This window comes from Oncorhynchus masou, chromosome 20, assembly GCF_036934945.1.
Source record: "Oncorhynchus masou masou isolate Uvic2021 chromosome 20, UVic_Omas_1.1, whole genome shotgun sequence".
Taxonomy (NCBI): domain Eukaryota; kingdom Metazoa; phylum Chordata; class Actinopteri; order Salmoniformes; family Salmonidae; genus Oncorhynchus; species Oncorhynchus masou.
This window is the reverse complement of record NC_088231.1, coordinates 6216972-6230415: the sequence shown is the minus strand read 5'-3', so window position 1 is coordinate 6230415 and position 13444 is coordinate 6216972. Positions and strand designations below refer to the sequence as shown.

The window sequence follows — 13444 nt, the reverse complement described above, 5'->3', positions numbered from 1 at the left end:
CCGGCTCCGCGCAGTCTTGATCGTGGCATAGCAGCATTCCCGACTAGAGAGAGAACGTAATGAAGAGTTTGAGTTTATTTACTCTTGCTCACAGATGAAATTGAAGAAATTATGAATTTACATTACTAATCATTGCAAAACACTAATTTAAAATACATAACACATAATACGTGACATACATAGAATATTGAACAATTTAAGACATTACAGGACAGTTTTCATTATGGAAATTTAAATATGAAAATGTGATTTAAAAATATATACAATTTTTGGGAGAACCTTTTAAGAGCTAGCGTTGTTATACAGTCTGATAGCAGTGGGTAGAGTGGCGTTTCGCAGTCGGTTCATACGGGCAGTTATACATGACAGTTGATTGCTGTTTTTCAGGAGCGTGGTGGTGCAGTTACCTCTTTTTGGAGGGAGAAGATCATTCAGTGGATGGTCAAGAATGTGCATGTCCTTCACCAGATGCACTGCAGCCTGCCCTGCAGTGAGGGGAGCTGTGGTTGGACTGCTCCAACAATGGAGATGATCCTCAAGGCCCTCCTCTGCACCCTGTCTAGTTGGGCCTGCTGCTTTTTACTGCATCCATCTAACAGCACTCCACCATATTCCAGACAAGGTCTGACCAGTATAGTATAGACTGTGACCAGATCTTCAGTGGGTAGGCCATTTCTGGCAAGACCATTCAAAAAGTGCAGGCATTTTGAGGCCTTCACCACTGACTGCTCCACATGTGTGTCACCACTGAGGTTAGAGTCTAGATGAAAACCAATATACTTGGTTATTGTTACCACTGTTGTTTCCTGTCCTTCTAGGATTAGTGTTGCGGGTTGTGGATGGTCTCTAGAAATTACATATCTGAATTTCCACAGACTTTTTCCCATTCAGGAGCATGTTGTTGGATGTGGCCCACTCTTCCAGCTGCTTTGCCTCCAAGCCCATGGAAATCACCTCTTTGATGCTGGTTAATGGTATGGCTCGGGACAGCCCTACATCATCCAGTGTCCAGTGTCAATGAAGACAACTTTTCGGGTGGACATGTGAATGAGAAACAGATATGGTGCAACCACTCCACCTTGTGGCACACCAAAGGTGACCTCTGACCAAGGGCTAAAAGTGCCATTTGCCATCACCCTCTGCTTTCTTCCTGTGGTGTAGCTGTGGAGCCAGGCTAGTAAAGTTGGACACAGTTCAATGTCAGACAGATGTTGCATGAGCTTTGTGTGATCTACTCAATCAAAGGCTTTGGACATATCAGCAAGTAACACCCTCACCGTAGTTTTTTGTTGTTGTTGGAGTCTGTAGCTGTCAGCCAGGAGTGTGTGGCTTTAACAAGGGCAGTAGTAGTACTGGACTTTGGTAGGAAGGCACACTGATTTGTGCACTCAGATAAAACTGTTGGCATTCATGACGCCCTTTCAGATTCTGACTAGGCTTCAATACCTTCAGAAATGATTCATACCTCTTGACTTGTTCCACATTTTGTTGTTTTACAGCCTGAATTCAAAATGTATTAAATATTAGTTTTCTCTCACCCATCTACACACAATACCCCATAATGACAAAGTGAAAACATGTTTTTAGAATTTTATTGCACATTTATTGAAAATGAAATACAGATATGTTTCATTTACATAAGTATTCACACCCCTGAGTCAATACTTTGTAGAATCACCTTTGGCAGTGATTACAGCTGTGAGTCTTTTTGGGTAAGTCTCTAAGAGCTTTCCACACCTGCATTGTGCAACATTTGTCCATTATTCTTTTCAAAATTCTTCAAGCTCTGTCAAATTGATTGTTGATCATTGCTAGACAACCATTTTAAGGTCTTGCCATAGATTTTCAAGTAGATTTAAGTCAAAACTGTAACTTGGCCACTCAGGAAAATTCACTGTCTTCTTGGTACGCAACTCAAGTGGCGATTTGGCCTTGTGTTTTAGCTTATTGTCCTGCTGAAAGGTGAATTCATCTCCCAGTGTCTGGTGGAAAGCAGACTGAACCAGGTTTTCCTCTAGGATTTTGCCTTTGCTTAGCTCCATTCCGTTTCTTTTTTTTATCCTGAAAACCTCCCTTAATGATTACAAGCATACCCATAACATTAAAATATGGAGAGTTACCACTTAGTAATGTGTTGTATTGGATGTTCCCCAAACATAACACTTTGTGTTCAGGACAAAAATGTAATTGCTTTGCCACATTTTTTGCAGTATAACTTTAGTGCTTTGTTGAAAACAGGATCCATGTTTTGGAAGATGTTTTATTCGGTATAGGCTTCTTTCTTTTCACTGTCATTTAGGTTCGTATTGTGGAGTAACTAAAATGTTGTTGATCCATCCTCAGTTTCCTCCTATCACATCCATTAAACTATATAACTGTTTTAATGTCACCATTGGCCTCATGCTGAAATCCCTGCGTGGTTTCCTTCCTTCTACGGCAACTGAGTTAGGAAGGACGCCTGTACCTTTGTAGTGACTGGTTGTATGGATACACCATCCAACGTGTAATCAATAACTTCACAATGCTCAAACCGATATTCATTGTCTGCTTCTTATTTTTTATTTTATTTTTTTACCTATCTACCAATAGATGCCCTTCTTTGCAAGACATTGGAAAACCTCCGTGGTCTTTGTCAGAGATGCAAACTAGTCACCTTTCGGCGAAATTCGCCGTTTTTAAACCAAAATAGGTGACATACGTGATTCGTGTTGATCCGATGAGAACGGTTTGGGGGCGGGTAAAAAATAAAAATAAAAAAATAAATAAAAATAAATAAAGGTTTGGGGGTGGGTTTGGATCACTACTGACGAAGGCTCAGCCAATCGTTACCTAACAGCAGAATGCAGCGCAGCACATTCCTGAAGAAAGAGGAGACAACCAACATACTAGTTACAGCATCAGTGCGCCTCTGGAAAGTCAGCTTGTCAGTCACAGCAGCGCGTCCCTTGAACGATAACGAAGAGGTGACTTTAGGTGAAAAGCCTGACCACGAAGACCGGGGTGAGAAGGTGATGAAGTGTACTTCGTGAGCTGTAACCGAAAAACTACTGGCTTTTGGAAAGTTTGAGGTGAGGGAGAAAGTGTGGTGAACAAGTATTAGCACTGTAAGTAAGTATTTTGCTAGCTGGACCCGTTAGCTAGCCAGAGAAATGTTGGGCAACATTAGCTAACTTATCTGATAAATAATTGAGTGTATGGTGTGAAAATTAGCTTGCTAATAAAGTCAGACAGCTAACATCAGATGAGCTAACATTAGTAACCTAAACAATTCGCTATAGTATTAACTGGTATACGACTCCTTGCCGTTATGCCAAAAATGTCCCCTGCCAGAATTCTCCCCACTCTTCTAATTTCCTTAATTTTGTGGCTAGAGTCTAATACTTTCTCTGGCACACATCAGAGTCAAATACTTTCAATAGAACAAACTTCACTATCCTGATAGGCAACCGAAATGAATAATTAATGTATGTGTGTTACATTAAACATAGAGGTACGGGCGACATGGGCAGCCACCCAGGGTGACATCAAGGGGCGCCCCCGAGTTCGGGCGCTGAAGGGCGGGTTCTCCCAGGGTGCCAAACAAGCCAGAACCGCCACATACACTTGAAACAATTTGTCAAACCGAAAACTGCCACAAAGAACAGTGAAATGTGGAAAAGTCAACCATTCTGAAGGCATCTGTAATTGAGGCCACATGCTGAGCTTTCTCCCCAAACCAATTCAGATAAAACAACAGCCTACTCATTGTAGCCTAATCCTTCTCATTTCGTTAACTTTTAATTCCGTATTTTTTCCAACTTGCATTGCATCAGTGAACTCCCACTCCACTTCCTTGACATTGTGCCACTTTGAATGGCCAACATTCTGGTTGGCTACTGGTCTTTTCATTTGGCGCACGTGCACTTCATAGAAACTACATTAAAGAATTGAACTTTTATTAACTTAATAATTTGAAATGTCATGTCATATCCGGGTATGCAACAATGTCACATGGGGGGGTCCAACTTGCATTACATTAGTGGGGGGTGGGTGGGGGGGGCAAGTTTGTGAAACCCAGGAGTATAAAAGGGCTACATACCGGGCCTCGATCAATATGCAAATGTGGAACATTGCAGACAGAAATGCCATAACATCACAGGAAGCTGCTGAGGGGAGGACGGCTCATAATAATGGCTGGAATGCAGTGAATGGAATGGTATCAAACGCATTAAAAACATGTATTTGATGTGTTCGATAGCATTCCATTAATTCCGTTCCAGCCATTACTATGAGCCTGTCCTCCCCAGTTACGGTATTACTGTCCGACTGTCATAGATAGAGATGCCTCGATTCATGACTCAGTCGAACAACTCAGTCGATTCTAATTAATTTCCATCTACTCTACTAAAAACCAAAAAGGATTAGTAAAATGTGTATTGCATATTGTAGCCCTATGCAGTGCCATTGTTTCACAATGCTTATCTGTCCAACTTCCAGACTCTGACTCTGTATGTTTGTTATTAATTACATTTAGATCACCACATGACTGAAGCTATGTGTCCAAATCATATCTTTCATGTATTATTTTGATTGTCTCATGTTATGTTTGTTAGATTTCAGGGCCTTTTATAACAGTGAATTGTAGGCCTATAGTTTGAGTCATTAATAGTAGAACTTACTCAATTAAAACAGCTGTAGGCAACTTACACTTGAGTCTAGGAACATACCACACTGAAAATATCTATGTCGTAGTTGTGTCAACTTTCAGAATAATACCTATGAGAAGGGGCAGTAGTTGTGTAGTTAAACATTGCCTGGACATTTTGTGATGAAAGACCCCTAAATGTTGTAAAATTGTGTCTGTGTAAGTTTAAGATTCTTGTTTGTTATAATCTCACAATGTAATTTATTCTCAATTGCATTTTGTTTCTCATCTCTGATCTGTCCCATCTTATCTCAATCCCTCATTCATTGGTCACCAGAACACACAAGGCAGCCATTTCTGGGAAAATGCAGGGCCAGAGAGAGAAGACATTCATATTGATGCTCGTTGCTGCGCTCTCTCACAGGGTAAGAGCTTTGACCAAACACATTTTTTGGGGTCATAAGATTGAAATTATTGAACCCAGATGTGGAAAAAGTATCCAATTGTCAAACTTGAGTAAAAGTATAGATACCCTACCATTCAAACGTTTGGGGTCACTTAGAAAAGTCCTTGTTTTCCATGAAAACATGCATGAAATTAGTTGCAAAATGAATAGGAAATATTGTCAAGTTGTTGACAAGGTTATAAATAATGATTTTTAATTGAAATAATAATTGTGTCCTTCAAACTTTGCTTTCGTCAAAGAATCCTCCATTTGCAGCAATTCTAGCCTTGCAGACCTTCAGCATTCTACTTGTCAATTTGTTGAGATCATCTGAAGAGATTTCACCTCATGCTTCCTGAAGCACCTCCCACAAGTTGGATTGGCTTGATGGGAACTTCTACGTACCATACAGTCAAGATGCTCCCACAACAACTCAATAGGGTTGAGATCCCATGTTACCACCACCAAAGTGCCCCCAGACCATCACATTGCCTCCACCATGCTTGACAGATGGTGTCAAGCACTTCTCCCGCATCTTTACATTTTTTCTGCGTCTCACGAATGTTCTTCTTTGTGATCCGAACACCTCAAACTTAGATTCGTCTGTCCATAACACTTTTTCAAATCTTCCTCTGTCCAGTGTCTGTGTTCTTTTGCCCATCTTTTCTTTTTATTGGCCAGTCTGAGATATGTCTTTTTCTTTGCAACTCTGCCTAGAAGTCCAGCATCACGGTGTCGCCTCTTCACTGTTGACATTGAGACTGTTGTTTTGCAGGTACTATTTAATGATGCTGCCAGTTGAGGACTTGTGAAGCGTCTGTTTTTCAAACTAGACACTAATGTACTTATCCTCTTCCTTAGTTGTGCACCAGGGCCTCCCACTCCTCTTTCTTTTCTGGTTAGAGCAGGTTTGCACTGTTCTGTGAAAGGAGTACCGTAGTACACAGCGTTGTATGAGATCTTCAGTTTCTTGGCAATTTCTCACATGGAATAACCTTCATTTCTCAGAACAAGAATAGACTGACAATTTTCAGAAGAAAGTTATTTGTCTCTGGCCATTTTGAGCCTGTAATCGAACCACAAATGCGGATGCTCCAGATTCTCAACTAGTCTTATGATGGCCAGTTTTATTGCTTCTTTAATCAACATACACCAGTTTTCAGCTGTGCTAACAGAATTGCAAAAGGGTTTTCTAATGATCAATTAGCCTTTTTGTCACGTTCTGACCTTAGTTCCTTTGTTATGTCTTTGTTTTAGTTTGGTCAGGGCGTGAGTTGGGGTGGGTTGTCTATGTTCTTTTTTATATGTTGTGTTTTTGTGTTTGGCCTGGTATGGTTCTCAATCAGAGGCAGGTGTCATTCGTTGTCTCTGATTGAGAATCATACTTAGGTAGCCTTTTCCCACCTGTGTTTCGTGGGTAATTGTTTTCTGTTTTGTGTCTGCACCAGACAGAAGTGTTTCGGTTTCATTTCGTTCTCTTTGTTGTTTTATTATTTAGTGTTCTGAGTTATAATAAATATCATGAACACTTACGATGCTGCACATTGGTCCTCCGATCCTTCCTACTACTCCTCTTCGTCAGAAGACCTTACACTTTTAAAATGATAAACTTGGATTAGCTAACACAACGTGCCATTGGAACACAAGAGTGATGGTTGTTGATAACGGGCCTCTGTACCCTATGTAGATATTCCATAACAAATCAGCCATTTCCAGCTACAATAGTCATTTACAACATTAACAATGTCTACACTGTATTTCTGATAAATTTTATGTTATTTTAATGGACAAAAAAAATGCTTTTCTTTCAAAAACAAGGACATTTCTAAGTGACTCAAACTTTTGAAAGGTAGTGTACCTTAATAGAAAGTGAAAGTCACCCAGTAAAATACTACTTGAGGAAAAAAGCATTTCGTTTTAAATTTACTTAAGTATCAAAAGTAAATATAATTGCTAAAATATTATAAGTATCAACAGTAAACGTATAAATAAAAAATTCCTTATATTAAGCAAAACAGACAGTACCATTTTCTTGTTTTTAAAATGTATGTATAGCCAGGGGCACACTTCAACACTCAGACATTATTTGAAAAAGATGCATTTGTGTTTAGTGAGTCCGCCTGACCATAGGCAGTAGGGATGACCACTCGTTCTCTTGATAAGTGTTTGAATTTCACAGTTTTCCTGTCCTGCTAAGCATTCAAAATGTACTTTTGGTTGTCAGGGTCAATATATGCAGTAAAAAGTACAATATTTTCTATAGGAATGTAGTGAAGTAAAAGTTGTCAAAAATGTAAATAGTAAAGTAAAGTACAGATACCCTAAAAAATGACTTAAGTCGTACTTTAAAGTATTTTTACTTAAGTACTTTACACCACTGATTGAACCAGCCATACTGTAAGGACAGACTTCTGGGCCCGTTTCCCAGATCCAGAGTGAGCCTATTCCTGGATTCTCCATTGAGCATGATTTTTAGTCAAGAACTAGGCTCACTCTGGGTCTGGGAAACTGGCCTTGATGTACTTCATTTGAAAAATGCTTGAATTTGAACTTGTATTGTCATAACATGTTGAGTGCTATACATTGTTACACTGTGATACTACCTGTACTAAAAAGGTAACAATTCTCTTTTCTATTACAGGTGACTCAGGCAAAGGTAATGGACATGGTTCCTAATGCTGTGGATGACCAGTACACTCACTGTCGGGAGCAGATGTTGAAGAAGGTTGTGGAAGGGGGTCTGCTGGAAGAAGAACTGAAAGGCAGTTTAGAGTATAGGGATGTCTGGGGGGCAAAGCAGTGTACAAAGTTAATCCCGGGAGGTGTCAAGCAACACACGGATGCATTAATGGCTTATGGACATGGGGGAAATGTGTTCAGAAAGATGTTCAACCAAGCAGTGGAGACTCAGGGTGGGAATGTCACTGTCTATAATGGCAACTTCCGGTTCAAATCCCTCCACTTCCTTCTAATGGATGCCATGAGGCTTTTGAAGACAGAGAACTGCCAAACTGTGTTTCGTGGTTCAAGCAAAGAGTATGAGGCACAAGTAGGGTCAGAAGTGCGATTTGGGAGGTTTACCACAACCAAGGCCAAACGTTCCGAGGCGGAGGAATCTGCTTCAGACAATGGGATCCTTTTCAATATTATTTCCTGCACTGTAGTCAACATTGATGAGTACACTTGCTTCTCAGACAGCATTGATCAGCTGATATCCCCAGCAGAGGTGTTTAGGGTGGCTGAGGTAAAGAATGTAAGAAATAAAGATCACGAGTACAGAGAGATCGTTTTGACAAGTTCAAGGACCCACAGCATTGACAGCATCCGCGACTGTTACCTCTTCCCCAGGTGAGGCCAGGTTATGTAAGCGAAAAGATATGTCAACATTAGACTACCAAACAGGTGTAGACGACACAAGAGTCAAGTGTTTTTAAAATGTCTACCTTATTCTTTGGAGAATGAAAGTCTGTCTTTGTCTGTTTGTCTCACCAGATCTCCTACAAGTACGAGTCTTCCATCAATCACCCCCAAAGGCTCCTCTACTCAATGGCTTGGCAGTAGCCTGTCTGTTCTTGTGGTTGTATCTCTCTGTATCTCCCTGATCACCAGGACTGATCATCTCTGATAAACTAAAGTGTTGAACGCTAATAGATGCGGTAAAGAAGTCAATGGAACGCAGACCGTGGGGGATAGAAGGACGCACATTCAACCAATCTGATCTAACAAAATAGATATTTGTCAAATTGTAATTTTTGATGTATTGTAACATGCCCATAATGTGCTTACTAAAGTTTGATTTGGATATATCTGTCTGTTTTCACAGCATAACATTTAGAAGTAGTCCCTTTTCAGGTTTAGAAGTGACTGCTAAAGGCTAACTCCCATTTGTATTGACTGGTAGCATAGCTAGTATAGAGAAGTCGATGGTGGAAGTCGTTTTTTTAACTGTAATGCAGTTTCTTGGTGATGATGACATCAACATGTATTCGGGTTGACATCCATACCAGCATTATTCTCCGATTTTTACCTCAACATGGTGTGAAACACACATAAACAATAGCCTAAATGTAGGCTAATTTTGCTGGTGGCCAGTGAAATTCTGGATCTTTCCCCCCACAACATCTTTCCCCCATTTTTTTATTTTACCTTTATTTAACCAGGCAAGTCAGTTAAGAACAAATTCTTATTTTCAACGACGGCCTGGGAACAGTGGGTTAACTGCCTGTTCAGGGGCAGAATGACAGATTTGTACCTTGTCAGCTCGGGGGTTGCGATGCGATGTGCTTCCATGGCATTTCCATTGTTTTGGTTGAGATCCAATGACCTCTTCACTGCTTCTATTGAAAAGGACAAACACACACACACACAATTGCATGTATGTAATATCAGTGCACACAGACACAGATATTCATCAAATGTGACAAAGCGCCAACCTTTCAAACCCCTCTTAGCATAATGATATTCTCTTGAAAAATGTATTTCTTTGCATTTGATTGTTTTTGTAAAACAAAATGATCATGGTACGTTTTAAACAATGTGCTATGCATTTAGCAAAAATGTTGGTATCACAACAATTGACTGGGTGGTGTCCAGTTTTCATAGATGTAATTTAATTTTTCCATTTGTTTTGTTATCGAATAAAGAAACAAGTTGAGCATTTTTGAGTGTTGGATAGGATACCTTTGGCATTGAGATGGGGTGGGAAGGAGTGATTTATTAATTAAATGTTTAGATAATAAAAGTAGTAAGCTTTTCCAGCTGGAAATGACTTTACATACATTGGGGTGATAAGCATGTACATTGAATTAATGATGTAAGGCTCATAACCTGACAATCCAGACAGACAGTATGTATGACCTCGTAATATTTAGGTTGTGTAATATTTGTGAGGGGAAATTACTGTCATACCAATGAGGGATGTGGACAGAGTGTGCCCTTTCTCTAAGCTCAAGCCATGCTCAAAATCACAGTAGCACTAGCCTTTAGGTCTTAGTTACAAAGTTTTCGCACTGACTCAATCACAGCTACAGCCACACATGTTTTGGCTAATATTCCATCCTTATATGGAACCTGCATGTGGTCCAGGCTTTTGTTCCAGCCCAGCACCAGCTCACTGGATACAACTAATCAACCGACCATAAAGCCCTTGATGTCAGGGGTGTGAACGGGAGGCGAAGTCATCTAGGATGTTTTTCTCCACAGGGACACATACTTTCTTCAGAAATACAGGTCTGTCAGGTCTGAATGTAGCTCTCCCCACTCCGCTCGAGCCCAACACACAGGGTTTAGCGGGGTGTGTAACGAGCGGCAGAGAAGTCAGGCGTAGGAGAGCAGAAGTGGATAATAACCGGAGTAGTTTATTAAGCAAAACCAATGGCATCCAGAACAACAAGATAAATGGGAATAAATGGAATATGAAAGGTGGATCGACGATGAGCGCCGCCCGAACAAGGAGAGGACCCGCCTTCGGCGGAAGTCGTGACATGCGCAATGTATCTGCTTAAAATGCTTCCTCTCCTGCATACATTTGTCAGAGAAACGGTAACCACTATTACTTTGTTACTCTGTATGACCGTGGCAGGAGGATCCCTCTGTACGCTGCCTATGAAATGGATATCAAAGGGGTCCCTGGCAGAGAGGGGTCCATAGTTTATTATGAACCACAGGTTTGCATATTTCATTTTCATTATCACCTTTTTTAAATGGCCTATATGCCTATATGCCGCCATTTAATGTGACTGGCACAACTACAAAATGATCACATTAGTTTAGTTTAAATATTTACAGTAGAATAGGACATTAGCTGTGGAGGAGGTACTATTGTACTATTGTATTCATGTAATAAGCACTAGAAGGTACTATTTCGTACATTGTAATTTCAGACTAAATACCAGTAGACTAGAATACCAGTAATATATTAATCGGTTGTATTGGACAGCTTGAAGTGGAGTGGCTAATTTGTAAATATTTGTATTTTTCAGTTTATGCGTCCTGACCTAACACTACAGCAAATGGATAAGAAAGGATCCTTGAGTGAGATCAAAAAATACAACCAAAACAATGGCTGCAGAGAAAGCACTCCACAATACCGACAGAACTAAACGCATGTGGGTAGACCAGAACGAGCAAGTCAATGTTCCGAGTTACTACTGGAATGCCTACTGCTGCACTAACAAGAACCGCAGCTCTCTCATGTCTGGAGGTGCCTTGAGAAATAACAGCTCAGGGTGTTAAAGATGATATTAACTCTGACACTGTGCTTCGAGGGTTACTGAGTGTTGGCAACAATTTCATATTCCATTATGATCTGGTATGATTTTGAATTCATGCTTAGATTCATACATGGTTTGGCGGGGAGTCCCCAAGGATATGTTTGAAAACCTACATCAGAATTTTAAACACATCCCTGACCATAAATATTATCCTATTGATCAAATTTGTGGTTAAAATGTATTACAATTTCAAAACGTATCCTTTGTTGTAATTATTCGTAAAGCGTATGTTTGTTTGTTTGGTCACACAAGAGTTGTGCAACCACGTCTTTGTGAATGCTTGTTGCTATGAGTCTATAACCCAATAAAGCTTGTTTTGTGAAAATAGGAAATGTGTACATCGACATATTACAGAACCATTTTTTACATGCTCTGTTGATGAACCTGTTGGTATTTTATGTCAAAAGAGATCTGATAAAGGCAGCAATACTGTCGGTGGAGATGTCTTTGGTCGCGGTACCCTCTAGTGGTGAATCTGCACTTGGCCCAATGCCAACCCAAACTTTTGTTATATTTTTATTTTATTACCTTTATTTTAACAGGGAAGACATATTAAGACCTAGGCCTCTTTTGCAAATGTGCACTGTATATACAACATAAATATATACTTTATATATATATATACACATGAACCTTTTGATACAGGATGCAGTGATGAGTCTCAAAACTGTCATCTGTAACCAAACGAAGGGCACTATGGTAGATGGCATCCAAAGGTTTAAGAGTAGCAGCATCTGATAACTAATATCACCATAATCAAGAACAGATAAAAAAGTTGACTGAATAATCTGCTTCTCACAGCTTAGAGAAAGGAACGATCTGTTTCTGTAGAAAAATCTTAGCTTCTTAACCAGCTCATCTATTACTGAACAAAAATATAAACGCAACACTGGAGGTTGGTGACACCATAATTGAGGTTGACGGGCCCATGTTAATGTCGGGAGCGGAGTTAGTGGAGTGGTATTAAATACATTAAATACACATGGTTTCCATGTGTTTGATGCCATTCCATTCCATTGTTATGAGCTGTCCTCCCCTCAGCAGCCTCCACTGAAACGCAACATGCAAAGTGTTGGTCCCATGTTTCATGAGCTGAAATAAATGATCCCAGAAATGTTCCATACACACAAAAAGCTAATTTCTCTCAAATGTTGTGCACAAATTTGTTTACATCCCTGTTTGTGAGCATTTCTTCTTTGCCAAGATAATCCATCCACCTGACAGGTGTGGCATATCAAGAAGCTGATCGTTACACAGCACGATCGTTACACAGGTGCATGCACCTTGTGCTGAGGACGCTAAAATGTGCAGTTTTGTCACACAACACAATGCCACAGATGTCTCAAATTTTGAGGGAGCAAACAATTGGCATGATGACTGCTGGAATGTCCACCAAAGCTGTTGCCAGATAATTGAATGTTCATATTTCTACCATAAGCCTCCTCCAACGTCATTTTAGTGAATTTGGCAGTATGTCCAACCTGCCTCACAACTGCAGATCACATGTATGGTGTCGTGTGGGCGATCGGGTTGCTGATGTCAAAGTTGTGAACCGAGTACTCCACATTTACATTTACATTTAAGTCATTTAGCAGACGCTCTTATCCAGAGCGACTTACAAATTGGTGAATTCACCTTCTGACATCCAGTGGAACAGCCACTTTACAATAGTGCATCTAAATCATTTAAGGGGGGTGAGAAGGATTACTTATCCTATCCTAGGTATTCCTTGAAGAGGTGGGGTTTCAGGTGTCTCCGGAAGGTGGTGATTGACTCCGCTGTCCTGGCGTCGTGAGGGAGTTTGTTCCATCATTGGGGGGCCAGAGCAGCGAACAGTTTTGACTGGGCTGAGCGGGAACTGTACTTCCTCAGTGGTAGGGAGGCGAGCAGGCCAGAGGTGGATGAACGCAGTGCCCTTGTTTGGGTGTAGGGCCTGATCAGAGCCTGGAGGTACTGCGGTGCCGTTCCCCTCACAGCTCCGTAGGCAAGCACCATGGTCTTGTAGCGGATGCGAGCTTCAACTGGAAGCCAGTGGAGAGAGCGGAGGAGCGGGGTGACGTGAGAGAACTTGGGAAGGTTGAACACCAGACGGGCTGCGGCGTT

At 40.7% G+C, this 13444-nt stretch overlaps 1 protein-coding gene and 1 long non-coding RNA gene across 3 annotated transcripts; both read left to right on the top strand.

Annotated features, from left to right (window-relative positions):
- Positions 1–2837: 2837 nt before the first annotated feature.
- Positions 2838–9728, top strand: LOC135506770 (T-cell ecto-ADP-ribosyltransferase 2-like). Of its 2 annotated transcripts, none has more exons than XM_064926143.1 (4): positions 2838–3104; positions 4962–5049; positions 7711–8417; positions 8562–9728. In XM_064926143.1, exons 2-4 carry the CDS (start codon positions 4990–4992, stop codon positions 8692–8694), a joined length of 900 nt encoding a protein of 299 aa, XP_064782215.1. In that variant the 5' UTR covers positions 2838–3104; positions 4962–4989; the 3' UTR covers positions 8695–9728. The 2 variants fall into 2 exon arrangements, with proteins under 2 accessions (XP_064782215.1, XP_064782214.1); XM_064926142.1 differs by having other exon boundaries at positions 2839–3068.
- A 582-nt stretch (positions 9729–10310) lies between these two features.
- Positions 10311–11673, top strand: LOC135506771 (uncharacterized). Its single transcript, XR_010450562.1, has 2 exons — positions 10311–10735; positions 11051–11673. It is a non-coding gene; the product is annotated as an uncharacterized LOC135506771 (long non-coding RNA).
- The last annotated feature ends 1771 nt before the right edge of the window (positions 11674–13444 follow it).